The sequence below is a fragment of the Corvus kubaryi genome, unplaced genomic scaffold, assembly GCF_017639235.1.
Source record: "Corvus kubaryi isolate FWS band 111438036 unplaced genomic scaffold, C.kubaryi_AGA036_p1.0 129, whole genome shotgun sequence".
Lineage (NCBI taxonomy): Eukaryota > Metazoa > Chordata > Aves > Passeriformes > Corvidae > Corvus > Corvus kubaryi.
Window position 1 is genome coordinate 3,546,756 of NW_024580664.1, and position 13,791 is coordinate 3,560,546.

Here is a 13,791-nt window from a genome sequence, read left to right on the forward strand (position 1 = left end):
GCGGCGGCGGCGCCGTCCCCCGGGGCCGGGCGGCGGCGGGGCGCAGGTAGCGCCGCTGGGGCGGGGGAGCGGCTGGGGCGGCGGGCGGGCGGGAGAGCCCGGGCGCTGCCCGCGCTGAGCGTCCCCTGTGCGCTGCCCAGGCCGGCGGCGCTGTACTGCATGAACGAGGCCGAGCTGGTGGAGGTGGCCCTGGCGGTCCTGGCCGAGGTGAGCCGGGACCTCCGGGGGTGGGGACGCGGCCCTGGCCGTACCTGAGCACGGCCGGGCAGCGGGGCGGAGGACGGGCGGGGAGCGCTGCTGCTCGCGCTTGCCTGGCGGCCTCTCTCTGTGAGGGGTTCGGGGGATGCTATCGGGTGCCGCATGGCTTTCCCGGTCCCCTCCTCTCTTTCCCAGCGGCTCTGCAGGGCCGAACCGCGACCTGGGGCCTGTGGAGGGGAGGCTCACGGGAATGTTGGGCTGCTCTCCTACTCCTTGGAGTGGTCCCGGGGTGAAGTCACGCACGGCCGGGGCTTGTTGTTTTCCCTCTGGTCAGAATCTGCAGAGCAAAGAAGGTGAAGAGAAGGGCCGGTCCAGGAGTGAAAAGGACCAGGAGCTCCCGGCAACACCAGACGAGGCTCCTGGAAGCACGGCCAACACGGATGGAGGCAGTGACCACAGTCTGGCACTTCCATCCCCTCCTGGTCCTGGTGCTGACGCTGAGAGGACAGGCGAGGAGGACTCTGAGGACGATGTCCTGAAATACGTCAGGGAGATATTTTTCAGCTAACATCTCCTCTCTGACTCCCCAGGAGCAGAGGGCACAATGGGGAGGGTGTCTCTTCCCACGGCCCGGAAAACGGTGGGAGGAGGGCCTGGAGAGGGCTGTGCATCCATCTACTGTGTTGGCCCTGTTTAGCTGGTAGGATACCCATGAAGGCCAGAGGGGGAAAGAGGAGGTACTCACTTCTCCCACTCTGTGCTAGGATTTGGCTCCAGATTCGGATGTGTTCGTTTCTGTTTCACAGAGCATAGACAGATTAAAGAGGACATTCGGGTTTCTGTGAGCATCCCTTTGGTGAGTCAGTGTTGGGACTGGAGGGGAGCAGGGAGGTGCTGACCTGGAGTACCTTTGCTGGCAGAGCTACATCGTCATGGTTCAGCCTTGGGAGCTCCCTTGTCCTTGTGGTCCCTCTGTCACAGCTGCAGTGGGGCCTGGCAGGCTGTCTCCATTGGACCTGGTGCTGACTTTGCCACCAGACTCTAGCAGTCCTCCCACGGCTGAGGAAGACTGACAGGGGCCAGGACTGCCCTGAGGGAGCTGGTCCCATGGCAGCATGCATGGGGGTCTAGGAAGGGATGAAGATGGCTCAGTATCCTCTTCCCAGTCCAAAAGGGAGATGAACAAACTGCATGAGGCCAGGTGTGAGAGCCTGTATTGAAATGAAGAATCAGTCAAACCAGCATCACCAGCCTCATCCCCACCAAGGCTGAAGCAAGAGGGAAAACTATAGGAGAAAGGTTCACGAAGGCTGTCTGCACTTCAGGCAGCTCTCTTGAAAGCTGTTTATTGCATAGGCAAAGTTACAGCATTTCAGGGAGTGGGTATCCAGAGCCAGCCCTACAGCTGCCAGCTCCAGCTGTAGGCACACCTGAAGCCACTTTCTGTTCAAGTTACAAAGCATTATATACTTTTCTTTGCAGAGTATCTTAATACATAACAACCCATAAGCACCATACACAACACCTTTACATTTGCCTATAGCCTATCATAACTACTACCATCACCATATTACAGTCATTATTATCCAATCACAAGAGTAAGTAAGTTACAATTTAAGCTTACAATGGAAAATTCTCAGACCTCTTTTCTTCTTCCTACATCAACATTTCTTGTTTGCCTGCGATATCTCTCTTTTTGGTAAAGACATGTTTTCTATTTACTTATGCTCTTCTTGAGACTTATTTACTTGGTGAAAAACATGTCTTTGTTTGTAGTCACATACTTTTGTCTTATTCCTAAAAATCTCCTTCCAGCTCATCTCCAACCTTTGCCTTCTCAGTTACTCATCGATCACTGTTTCAGCAAAACATTTTTTACTCTATATCAAAACTTGCTTCCATTTCTATCTCATCCCCAGTTTCTACTTGGCAGATCTTTCTGCCAAGCCTACATACCTGTGAAACTTTCTCACCAAACTTTCATCCTCCCCAACAGAAAACAGACCCTCATGTCCCTTGAAACAAATTCACTCAACAGCAAAGGATATCACTGTTAAGCAGGCATTCTTTATTTACGTAAGTGCTCCCGACCACTGGGTGAATTAATGCAGTTTTTATTTACAAGGCTGTTACATATTCATTACACAGACAAATCTCAGTAACAAAATGCGTATTTTGAAAAGTGATTATAAAAACCGGAGTCAACTATTTAAGCCTTTTCTGCCATCTAGTGTCGTTTAGGGTTTATTACAATCCTTTTGGTGGTCGTTTGGTAGTCTTCGTCACTTGTCCTTCAACTGCACTTTCTTAATTGGTGCATGCGCAGTCTGTTGTCTTGTTTTCAAACTACAAAACCGGTTCTTTCTGATGTTATTTCCTTATCGTTCTAGATGGCTTACTTCACAGCTTCGAAGGTTGGTTGTTGATTGGCTGCTTATTTATTTTAAGCGATTTGTATCCTGTCTACTTACAAAGAAATTACCTACTTGGTTACATTTTCCTGAACATTTGTTAGTTACTAGTTAAACATAATCTACAGATCCTCTTATGTGGTGGGGCAAAAGGTCTTAAAAACATTTTGTTAGTTAATTAGATTTAACCACATATTATGAGATACTAGCAACTTACTTTCACCCTAAAGGGGATGGGGGCAAAGCAGGCATTTCTTTGTGCGAGGTTACAGAAATGCAGGGAGCACTGCTGTGTGCTGTCATGCCATGGAGACCCCATCCAGTGCTCTGGGTACAATGGTCCAGCTGGGGCACTGCACCCCAGCAGCCCTGGCCCTGCGCCCTGAGCTTGCCCTTGCGCGGCATGTGCTGAGCTGGCTTTGTGGCAAGCTGTCCTCACACAGAATCATTGCTCCTGGAGTGTCAAAGGCTGTTGGAGTGCTGGGCTCAGCCCCATAATATTAGTGGGAACAAACCTGGAGCTCTGCACCAAAATCCTCTGCTTTCTCAAGGAAACCCTCAATTAGGGCTGTGTTCCTTGAGTTGTGGCTGCCTCCCTCCATGTGCTCTGCTGCTGCTGGGGTGCATGTGGGGCACATCACCCTAATGAGCTAAGTCAGAGTCACTCTAGATATTATTCCAGCAGGTAAAGTACAAGTGCACCTCTGAGGGTGCCACTGCTGTGATGGCAGCATGAAGCCACAGCTCCTCAAGTCACAATTACCTTGAAGGCATTTCTGGTTAGTCCAGGAGATGGAGAAGGAGCAGATTTTCTGGGCAACTCCAAGAAAGAAAGCTTGTTTGCTTCTCTGTTTGCCTGTACTTAGACTAGGTGTGGGCAGAAGGCTGTGTCCACTGTATGCTGGTTCTGCTACCTTCACTGCTCTTTGGGTCAGGGCCAGAAATGCTGTCACTTTGATGCTGTGCCCCAAACTGAGGGGTGTCACATGCTGTTGTACCTGGGAAGCTTCCGTGCTTGTGCTGTGGCTGTTGGTGTCTGCTACTAGCTCGATGCAGGAGTGCTGCACACAGCAATGTGCCAGAGCATGGCTTGACATGAGCCTTTGGACTAGGGATCAAATTATTGCTAGGGAGTAAAGCTGTATTAGGATTACTATATTAAGTCATGGTAACGATAGTTCTTGTATCTTCTTCACTGTCAAATCTTAGTGGGCAGGGCCTCCTCAGTTAAAGGGCTTTGACTCATATGTACCTGAGCTTGGCCCAGCTGAGGTACACAGTGGCAGTGAGAATCTGGAGCAGTAGCAGAGCCCAAGTCCCAAGCAGTGCCAGGAAGCCACCAGTGAAATCAGAGAGATTAATCCACTGCGAGGTTTGTAAAAGAAACATAGCCAGGCCTCCAGACAGGATTATAATCTTGCTGAAGGGTATGATGAGGATCATCTTCCATCCCTCTCTCTGCCCTGTGTAATGCATAAATAAAACATAAACGAGGTGGAACATGATGAAGACCAGGCAGCTATACACACAAACCGTGGCAAATGCTATTTGTAGTAGATTGATGCCCATCTCCTCTAGCTGTTCGTTCCCCAGGCACAGCAGCTCCCCAGCTGTGTCATTCCACAGGCAGAAGTTGTAAAAGCCAATGCGTTTGTCTGGGAGGTTTACCAGGTTTCCAAATTCCCACAGCAGTGCGTAGGACATCAAGGCCAAGGTCCCAACAGTCTCCAGTAAAGTCAGCACGTAGAACAGGTTCTCGGCACTCCTTGGTCGCAGCAGAGCCATCATGGTGCCCACAAGTTTTCTTGCTACCAAGGTAAAAGCTGCCGTGGGGATGCCTGTTGCAAAACGTGAAGGGGGGACCCCTCAGTTGTTGCCTGTTATGGCACTCTTCCCAAGTTGGACTCTGAGCCTTATGGCTGGAGTTTAGGGATTCCCCTTGCAAATAGAACAGGAGTGTCCCTGTCCCACCTAGGACTCTGCTGCACATATGTTACTGGGCCAAGGGGGGTACATTTGGTGCATTTTTGGTCACAGCAAAGGTGGTTTAATGATGTCCCATGTTTGGACCAGTACTGAGAGGAGAGTATGACTCAGCCCCACACATGCCCTTTGCACCATGGTCTCCCTGGAAAAGAGGCATTTGTCAACAAACTGCAGTGCTGGGAGGAGAGCAGAACTGCTGTTGGGTAACAAGCAGGTTAAGAGCTATTCAGGGATAACGCCTTTCTTTCAGTTTTTATCAGACAAGGACATCCCTTGTTGATCTTTGGACTATTGAGTAAAAGAAGTGGGGGTTAAGAGCTATTCTGGGAAAATGCTTTCTTTCAGTTCTAGTCAGAGACATCCCTTGTGATCTTTGGACTACTGAGTAAAATGCAGACATGACAGGATCTGAACTGCAGGGCTCCCCTTGCCTCCCTGCCCTTGTCCTATAGGTCTGGGAAACCCAGTGCCATTGATACCACCCATTTCCAGCATCTGAACTCCACAAGCGCCTGAGGTCCTTGCATGCTTGTAGATCCCTGAGCACAGCAGGACTGAATACCTCTGCTACCCACTGAGGCTGGCAGACATGGTGCTCCTCTGTCTTGGTTGCTTGGGGACCAGTGCCCTACAGGCAGGTGCCCAGGTCAGAGAGGTACCCTGGAACCACCTGCAGCCACTCACCTTCCTCTGAGGCCCAGGGACATGGGTGCTACTGAGGCACACCTGTGATTGCCATCCACCTTGCTCCCGTCTCAGACTGGCTGACAAACCCAGCTCTGCTGCTCTCCCAGGAATGTGTACTGTCCTCAGTGCTGTCTTGCAGGCTTCTGCTTCACGCTGAAAAACAGGGAAGTGGCATCAGGAAAGGGTATCACTGGCTGCAGAGCCACATGGCATTGAAGCACTGTCCACCCAGGTCTGCAGAGAGGCATAAACACAGGACTCACAGACCTTGGCTTCAAGCTCAGCCTCAGGCTTGAGACTTCGCAAATAACTTTTTCTTCCCTCTGACAAGCATTATCTGTTGAGAATCATTTATCACTTTCCTTCAAGAAGTTCACATTGGCCCTGCTGTCCCCTTCCACTGCCTATTGCCCAGTGATATATCATCCTTTAATCCTGTGTGGCCCATTTACTTAAGAATTAGACTCTGTCCCTTCCAACTCAGAATATTCTGTGAATCTGTGATACCCTGGATGTCCTCCTAGACCATCACCCAAAGCTGATTGTGAATTTGGTACAGCCTCTGAGTTTTTAGAGTGCCAGGAGAGACTCCACTCAATCTGTACTCAGCAGCTGGCGGCAGTACTGGTGACTAGAGACCTCTCAGCGTCCCCCTCCCACTCCTCTCCCTGGAAACTTGGAAGTGGAGCACCTCCGTTTACTGAGCACAAAGACGAAGCTTCTCAGTCCCAAACTTCTCGCAGGAGCAGCACACACACATACCATGGAAGGGGGGGGGGAGGGGGTGTCACAGCATCAGACACCAACCTGAGCACTTCCCTGGTCACTTTCCCCTCACTTCTTGTAGTCTCCCTTGGAGGGCTTCTTCACAACAGGCTTCTGGAGAGACTGGAAGTTCACACGGAAGGTGCCCATTGTTCTGAATCTGCAATGAAGACACAAGCAACCAGGAAAATATCTATGCTTGGGCACAGAGAGTGCTGCAGAATGAGACCTCGAGCACGTGTAATTTCACCATGGTTTGTCTTGCCGCTGGTATTGCTCCTTAGTTTGTTTTACACATGGTCTTGTGTACCCAGGCACCCTCTCCCTGTTCCTCAAGGGCTCACGCCACTCACTGTTCTCCCTGCTGTCAGGCCTTGCAGTCCTCAAGAGGAAGAACAAGCTGCACTTGGAGGGAGCTCTTGGCTGGCTGAAATTCCAGGTCTCCAGGGATTTCTGTTAGACCTCAGAGGTGTCACCACTTGGTTTGAAAGAAAGGTGTCTGCTAAGGAAGGCAGGAGCCTCCCTTGGAATGGAAGATGCAACCCCCTTTCCCTCCAAATTATTATAATTTTGAAATCAAGGGGTTTTCAGGCAAAGATATGGGAAATAGGAATAACAGTTCTTTACTAATATATATATATAAAACAAGGCAGGGAAAAAACTGATCTAAACTGACAGTCAGATACGACCTGACCCTGTTAGTCAGGGTAGCGGTAGCAGTCCGATAAGGTGGTGGCTGCAGACCTCCTGAAGTGAATAGATGTGGTTCTGTTGAAGCAGTGATCCTGTGTAGAAAGATCTGGTCTTCCTCAGAAGGTCCAGTGGTAGGTATGTAGCTCTTGTCCTCTGGAAATCCAGTGGGAAAGGCTGCCTGTAGTCTTCAAAAATCCCAGTTTATATGCAGGATGAGATGCTTGGTTCCTCCCTCTGGGCGGAGCATCTCACAGTGGAATGACTCGAGATAAGGCGCTGATGGGCCATTAACAGGACACAGTGTTGAGGGAGGAGGCAGGGAGCACTGCTCCACCTGGTTTTAACAGCTCATGAAGATGGTGATAGAATACATGCTTGTGGGCACATCTTGCATTGTAACTTAGGACACCACTACAGCCCAGCCGACTCCTGGCCCTGCCCACCCACAAACCCTTGCTGCTGTATTTCTTTAGACTGGTTTCCTAAGGAAGGCAGGCTTCTAGAAACATGGCTTTTTGTTCAATCATCTCACTCTCACTCCCTTGGCATCCATGAAATATAAAAGCAATTAAAAATTGCCCTAGTTGCACATGTTAACTAGAGGGGGGATGGAGAATTAAATTCCTATCAGGTTTGTGGAAATATATGGCAGGGATAGAGGACAACCCCCTCAGAAACCCTGTGCTGCTGTGTGATCTCTGCATATATGAGGACCTGGGGAAAGCCCATAGTACCTCTGCCCTCTCCTCTGTTTTGTGGCTCATGTGTGTAAGGACGTATTTTCCCAGTGATGTCCCTCTGTTCACTGCCACATTGCTGGCATCTTTGCCCTTCAGCCTCCTGCTGCTTCCCCAGCCCAGCCCAGCCCAGCCCAGTAGGTAAATCCCTGTCCCTAGGTGTGACTGATAGGACCAGAAACATGCCTGGGATGGTCCCGTGCCAGCTGGATAGAGAACACATGACTGGCCTGGAGACAGTGAAGGCTAAGACCTGGCACAGTGCAGCCACAGATATGACATTTGTGAGCTCTGCAGCTCATCACTGAGGCAGGATTGGCAGCAGCCTGTCTGAGAAGCAAGGGACAAACAGGAAAGAGCTCTCACCCAGTGTACAGCTTGGGTTTTTCCCAGACAGCTGCAGCCTCACTGCCTCTAAGGAGGTGTCTATGCCTTTGGATGGGAATCTCTGTGGCTCTTCCTCAAAGGTGCGAGAACCTGAACACAGCACAGTGAGCCCCAGCCTGGATTCAGCCTCCTTGTTCCTGGACTGGCATTGCTGGAAACACTGGGTTTCACCATAGGAGAGCTTTGTGTCTCAGCCTCCCCGGCAGAGAGAGGCCCCATGTGAATGGCTCAGGAGCTCCCTGAGGTCTTTGTGTGGGAAATAAGGCTCCAGGCACCTTCTGTGCTTTTGGGACTGCACAGCCCTTTCCTCTGCTGCTCGTAGGCAGGTGGGCAGCCTTCCCAGGCTGGGGCTGTGCCTTCCTCCAGCAAGCTGCTGGCAGAGTGCCTGGGCAAAGGAGACAGGAAGGAACACAGCTCTGATACAGTGTCTGGCCTCTGTGCAGGGACGAGAATTTCTGTGGAGCCATTGGATGCCGCTGCAGTGGGGCTGAGTGCAAAGGGACGAGGAAATGAGCATTTCCTTTTGCACTGAAGAGCGCCCCAGACAGCTTGACTTTCCTGCATCCCCTCTCCCTGGCTGCTGCGGGGAGACATGCTGTACAAGAGTGATGGGAAAGTGTCGAGCTTTGCACGTGACACTTTTCCTTCACCACCTCCCTATCTCCCCACCCCAGCTATCCCGATCATCTTTCCCCCTCAGGCAGGCTTAGCTGCAGAGAAACCATGGCTGAAGAAAGACCACTGACAAGTGAAGGATTGCCGGTAAACAGAAATCAACCAGCAGCAAATGGAGCAGACTGTGCGGGAACTGCCCGCGAAGTGTTTTACAGCAGGGGAAGGACCCTCCAAGACATCTGCACCCTGCAACACCACTTCTTCTGGCAGTTCTCCCCAATGCCAGTGACATTAAAAAGGGGGGGGGGGGGGGTGTCTCAGTGGAGGATACTTACAGGCTGCCCATTTGCGTGGGTGTGGAGCTGAAACACGCTGGAGAGGGCTGTGGCGCCGTTCTAGGTGCCGAGCGGGTTTCTGGCTCCTGCCGGTCCTGCGCTGGCACCACAGCCCCTGTTCTATCACGTGTGGATCGTTATCTGCTTTCTCTTTCGCTTCTGAGGGCAGCGCTCTTTCCCGATAGTCAGCTGAATACGAGCAAGAAAACAAACCAAGCCCAGCTGCGCAATGTGAGCCGGGGTCAAGTTTGCGTTCCTTCTCCCTGCTGTGCAGAGCAGCACGAGTAAGTGACCGGGCTATGCTCATCCATGACTTTTGTGCTATTCGAGTAGCTTGGGTGTCCATGAGGGCTTAGATGAATTTGTTTTGTTTTGTATGGACACTTCTTTAGAGGTGACTGACCGTGCCAGCACCGACCCCGGTACCGCAGCACTGCCAGAGGTTGCTGACAACATGGCCCTTCTTGCACTTGGGACGCTGATCCCCTCCCTCTGCTTCCCAGACACAGCGTCGCCCAAGCTTCCCTCGCCCGCAGCCAACATGTTTATGCAGGCACAGTGCAAGGTGGCTGCTGCTCAAGGAAACCGCTGAAACCTTGAGTGATGTAAGGGGCAAAACTCTCCTTCCTTTAGTCGTCCTGGGCAGATCTGGAACTGTTTGTCCTACTAGCAGACTTGGGTATGGTACACGATATCTAGGAATGAGTATCTGCAGCTGGGAAGCTGCCAAGACTGCAAAAACATTTAAAACATTTAAAAAGACATTCTTTATTAATCTCCTCTTTGGCAGGCAAGCTCTTACGCATCATAACACTGCAATATACTCAACTGTACCATACTTAAACTGTACTTGAACTCTACTTAACTGGACCTCCTATCCCACAGAAGACTATTACAGCTGTAATGATCTGTGCCCAGAGGCTGGGAGAAGGGGACACACACCCTTTTAACTTCATCTCCCTTCCATGCTATGAGTGACTGATGTGTCTTTTTTCTCAAGACCTGGATCTCCAGTGCCTTGGCTGATGTGACAGGCACAGCCCCCGCACTGACCGCATCTCCTCAAGTGTCCAAATCAGTGCTGCAGGCCAGGCCCCTGGGCTCTCTCTCAGCGTGACCTGACCCAGCAGATGTGTCTCACCAGCTGGACACGGGCCAGCTTAGCTGCAGCTGGCTTTAGTGCCGCACTGCAAATACCTCCCCTCACAGAACCACTGGGTGAGGTCCGTGGTCAACAGGTGAGATGAACCAGGTCTGACAGTGTATGGGGTGGTGTGTCCCTTGGGCACAAAGAAGATTTACAACATTTTGAAGCTCCTTTTATTCTAAGCAAAGAGGTGCCTTATACAGTTGATACTGAATTTCATTAATAATATTTAACCTAATGAGCATGTTATTACAAATGCATGTACCCTACTGCCAATAGGGAAAATATTTTTTCACCTCTCTGGAATTTGCCTTGGGTTTATTTTTTCTTCAGTGAGATTGTTGTCAATCAGTAAATCATAGTGTAGTAATGTGATGAAGACGGTTTAAATTGCAGAAAAATGAGCTCTTCCAAATTCTGAGACTGAGTGAAATCCCAGCCAAAGAACTCCATACTTATCTTTGTGGAACATACTCTTTACTGAGGTTTGAGATTATAAAAAAAAATGACCTATTGGAATTTAAAGGATTAAACAAACCTGTAATGTTTGCCTTTTTTCACTGGCTCAGGTACCTGAAATATCTTAGGGTAATTATCAGCACCTGAGCCTGTGAAACAGAGTAGTTTCTAAAAAAGAACAGAAGCAGGAATGAATTATTACTACAAGTTCCAAAAGACTGGTTGACAAAAAGGCATTATCAGTCAGCCACTTTTGGGGCTGTTCAGGGAGTGTACACCAGGCTGGCACACGTGAATCTTGGTAAGAGTTCAATAACTAATGGGAAAACAGTGATCATGTAAAGGCTGGTATTTTTCTTTTGGTGACAAAATTGTTTATGTAAAGTTACAGTGGTTAAATTGAATTGTCATATATCAGTCTTTGGTCAGAAAAAACCCAAATAGCCACAGCATATTCTTCCTGGGATGAAAAATATGGGTATTTCTGCTTTTATAACTTCTGTTCTTAGCAATGCTGTGAAAATATTCTCCTGATATTTTAGGGGTTTTTTTTCTGCAGAGAAAATAGTTCGTAACCATTTTGATTCATAGGGGAATATTACAGTTACAAGTTTAAAAAGCCCCAACAAACCAAACCAACAATTGCAAATAAACATGATAATCACAATGCCAGAAGGAGTACATGTAAGAAAGCTGTTCAAGAGTGAATTCCTTATGCTGTTCTTTTCAGTAAGTATTTATGAACCTGGATACAAACGTATCATACTGACAAGGGACCTTACTTCCTACTCACTATGGCTTGTTTATTTTTAGTCTGGGAACCTGGACAGCTGTGCTTTCTCAGCAGTATTAACTGCCACTGCTCTGTTTTTCATATGTTTGGGCTTCTGAAAAGAAAAATTGGCATAAAATGCAAAAAGCTTGAGAAATGCTGGTCTACCTATTGAACCAATGAAAGCATTGATAAAGCAATCAGCATTATAAAGTTTATGTACATAAAAAGAATATTACCCATTGAAACATCAATGTGATATTTTTCCCAAAACCAGTTTGCTTTCTCTAGGCAGCAGTAACAGTGCTCCTATTCTATGTCTTGGGGCCATATAATTTTCTGGGCCGAACATCAGCAAAGTGCCTGTGAGGGCTACGTACAGCTCTAGCATGAATTTCTGACAAGAATTCTACTGCAGTTGTGATATTCCTTGCTATTCACCTTTTTTCAAATGCCTTTAACAACTTTGATCAAGATCAACAACAGAAATTTTGTTAAGTCTTTTGATCTAATAAACTGAATTAGTCACTGAAGTAGATCCACATGGGAAAATGCACATAATCATGAGAGGAAGAGAATTAAGAAGTTTCTTGAAGGAATTGTGATCCATTTGATAAAGTGTTGTTACTTGCTTTACATGGTAACAGAATCACCCTGACATGTTTTGCTTCTGGTACACACCCAGAAAAAGAACTTTAATTCATTAGATGAAAGATGTATGAGTGCAATCCCTACAATTTCATTGCATGAAAGATGTCTTTGCCTATATTTTAGCACAAAAATTACAGAACAGGACCTAGTGAAGCTCGACCTGACTAATAGTTTTGCCATGTATACTGGTGTTTATAGGTCTTGGCAAGCACAGCCTTACAGGATCAGGCTCTTTGGTGGCCAAAATGGTGTTCAGTCCTGAACATCTCCTCCTTTACGAAGTTTTCTCTTTTTCTGTTGTTTATTTACTGTATTTATGTCACAAACAGGAAGCAACATTTTACAGGAACTATTATTGTTGTCTAAATTTCATCCCCAAGTTCTCCAAAAGTCATTCACTCACAAGAGTTTGCTTTCTGTATTTATGGGAAACCTCTTGAGTAACAGTATGTCAATCACAGGCAAAAAAACAAACACCAAGTAAACAAGGAGAAAAACATGCTTCAACCCTTTTTTTTTCCTCAGCAAAACAAATAAATAAAGGTTACAGGAAAATAAAATGTCTCACTGTCCTCCTGTGAAATCACTCTTTTAAATCTGAGGCTGCATTTGTCTATGAGCTTAGATATAGGCAATGGGCCCTTAGTGCCAGTGTGATGACTTTTCAGCGTGTGTGAGAGGAGAACACAACTCCTGAACAGTCTGAACTGTGTGTTGCAAAGTATGACTGACACCAAAGTACATGGGCATGATACTTCTTGCGTAACGCCGGTGCCCTCCCCATCCTGACCCTATGACTGCTTGCTCAGCTGTACTGCAGAAGCTGACAGGTGGAAAGCCACCTTCTTTGAAACAAAAACTGCCTTCAGATGATTGGGGTTAAGCTACAGGGAAAATGAATACTACTGGTCTGCACTTCTCATTTGACCTAATCCTCTGATGATGCATCAAGGTCATAGAACCATCACAGAATCATAGAGTGGTCAGGGTTGGAAGAGACATTAAAGATCATCTGGTTCCAACCCCCCTGCCATGGGCAGGGACATCTTCCACTAGGCCAGGTTGCTCAAAGTCCCATCCAACCTGCCTTGAACATTTCCAGGGACAAAGCATCGACAGCTTCTCTGACCAGCCTGTTCTGGTGAGTCTTCACCCTCATAGTGAAGAATTTTTTCCTTATATCTAATCTAAATTTATACATGTGTCTTTTTGCTTCTTTGCATTTCAGTACCAGTTGTGAAGCTCAGATCTTGATTTCTATACTCTGGACAGCTTAAATTTAATGAGATAGATCCAACCCATTAATGTTTCCCCCCCAAAAAATGTACAAAACATTTATTCCCTAATAAATGACCACATTACGGGCACAGCTCTTCATAACATTGTCCTGGGTTGCAGTGTATTCTATTACCATCCTCAGGAGCCGTTGAAACCAGGTGGGGCAGTGTTTCCTTGCCTCCTCCCCCCAGACTATCTTTCTGTTAATTGCCCATCATTGTCCTGCCGCCTGACTCAGAGATAACTCCCTCCGGACTATTCTCCTGTTAATGAGCCTAATCAACACTTGGCCTCATGACTCGTTACCCCATTGTGAGATGCTCCGCCCAGAGGGAGGAACCAAGCATCCCATCGTGGATATAATCTGAGGCTGAACACCAGAGACACCGGCTTCCCACTGGATTTCCAGAGGACAGGAGCTACACAGCCACCATTGGACTTCCTGAGGAAGAGCAGACTGTTTTACTACAGGATCACCGCTTCAGAGGACTGCAGCCACCATTCTGCCAGACTGCTACCACCACCCTGCCTAACAGGGTGTCAGGTTGTACCTTGACTCTGTCAGTTTGACAGTGTTTTCTTTTACCTTTTTTTTCCCCTTTTCTTTAATTTCCATTAAATTGTTATTCTGACTTAGTGCCTCCCACTGGTTTGTTTTCAAACTAGTACA

The 13,791-nt window shown here is 48.1% G+C and overlaps 2 protein-coding genes and 1 long non-coding RNA gene across 7 annotated transcripts in view; 2 read left to right on the forward strand and 1 right to left on the reverse strand.

The window, feature by feature from the left end:
• The first annotated feature begins 10 nt into the window (after positions 1-10).
• CYREN (cell cycle regulator of NHEJ) lies at positions 11-1,038 on the forward strand. Its single transcript, XM_042027002.1, has 3 exons — positions 11-46; positions 141-207; positions 533-1,038. Exons 2-3 carry the CDS (start codon positions 160-162, stop codon positions 764-766), a joined length of 282 nt encoding a protein of 93 aa, XP_041882936.1. The 5' UTR covers positions 11-46; positions 141-159; the 3' UTR covers positions 767-1,038.
• Positions 1,039-2,245: 1,207 nt separating this feature from the next.
• TMEM140 (transmembrane protein 140) lies at positions 2,246-8,915 on the reverse strand. 4 transcript variants are annotated; one of them, XM_042027085.1, is made up of 4 exons: positions 8,815-8,915; positions 6,090-6,207; positions 5,280-5,435; positions 2,246-4,447 (listed from the first exon to the last, which is right to left on the reverse strand). In XM_042027085.1, the coding sequence occupies exon 4, from the start codon at positions 4,395-4,397 to the stop codon at positions 3,852-3,854; it is 546 nt and encodes a 181-aa protein (XP_041883019.1). In that variant the 5' UTR covers positions 4,398-4,447; positions 5,280-5,435; positions 6,090-6,207; positions 8,815-8,915; the 3' UTR covers positions 2,246-3,851. The 4 variants fall into 4 exon arrangements, with proteins under 4 accessions (XP_041883019.1, XP_041883011.1, XP_041883003.1 ...); XM_042027077.1 differs by lacking the exon at positions 8,815-8,915 and adding an exon at positions 6,792-6,903; XM_042027069.1 differs by lacking the exon at positions 8,815-8,915 and adding an exon at positions 6,737-6,901.
• Positions 8,916-9,024: 109 nt separating this feature from the next.
• LOC121664100 overlaps positions 9,025-13,791 on the forward strand; it is a 27,428-nt gene continuing 22,661 nt past the window's right edge. The window contains exon 1 of one of the 2 annotated variants that reach the window (XR_006015874.1): positions 9,025-9,098. This is a non-coding gene — a long non-coding RNA (uncharacterized LOC121664100). The remainder of the gene's footprint in view (positions 9,099-13,791) is intronic. The other variant, XR_006015879.1, reaches the window with a different exon arrangement.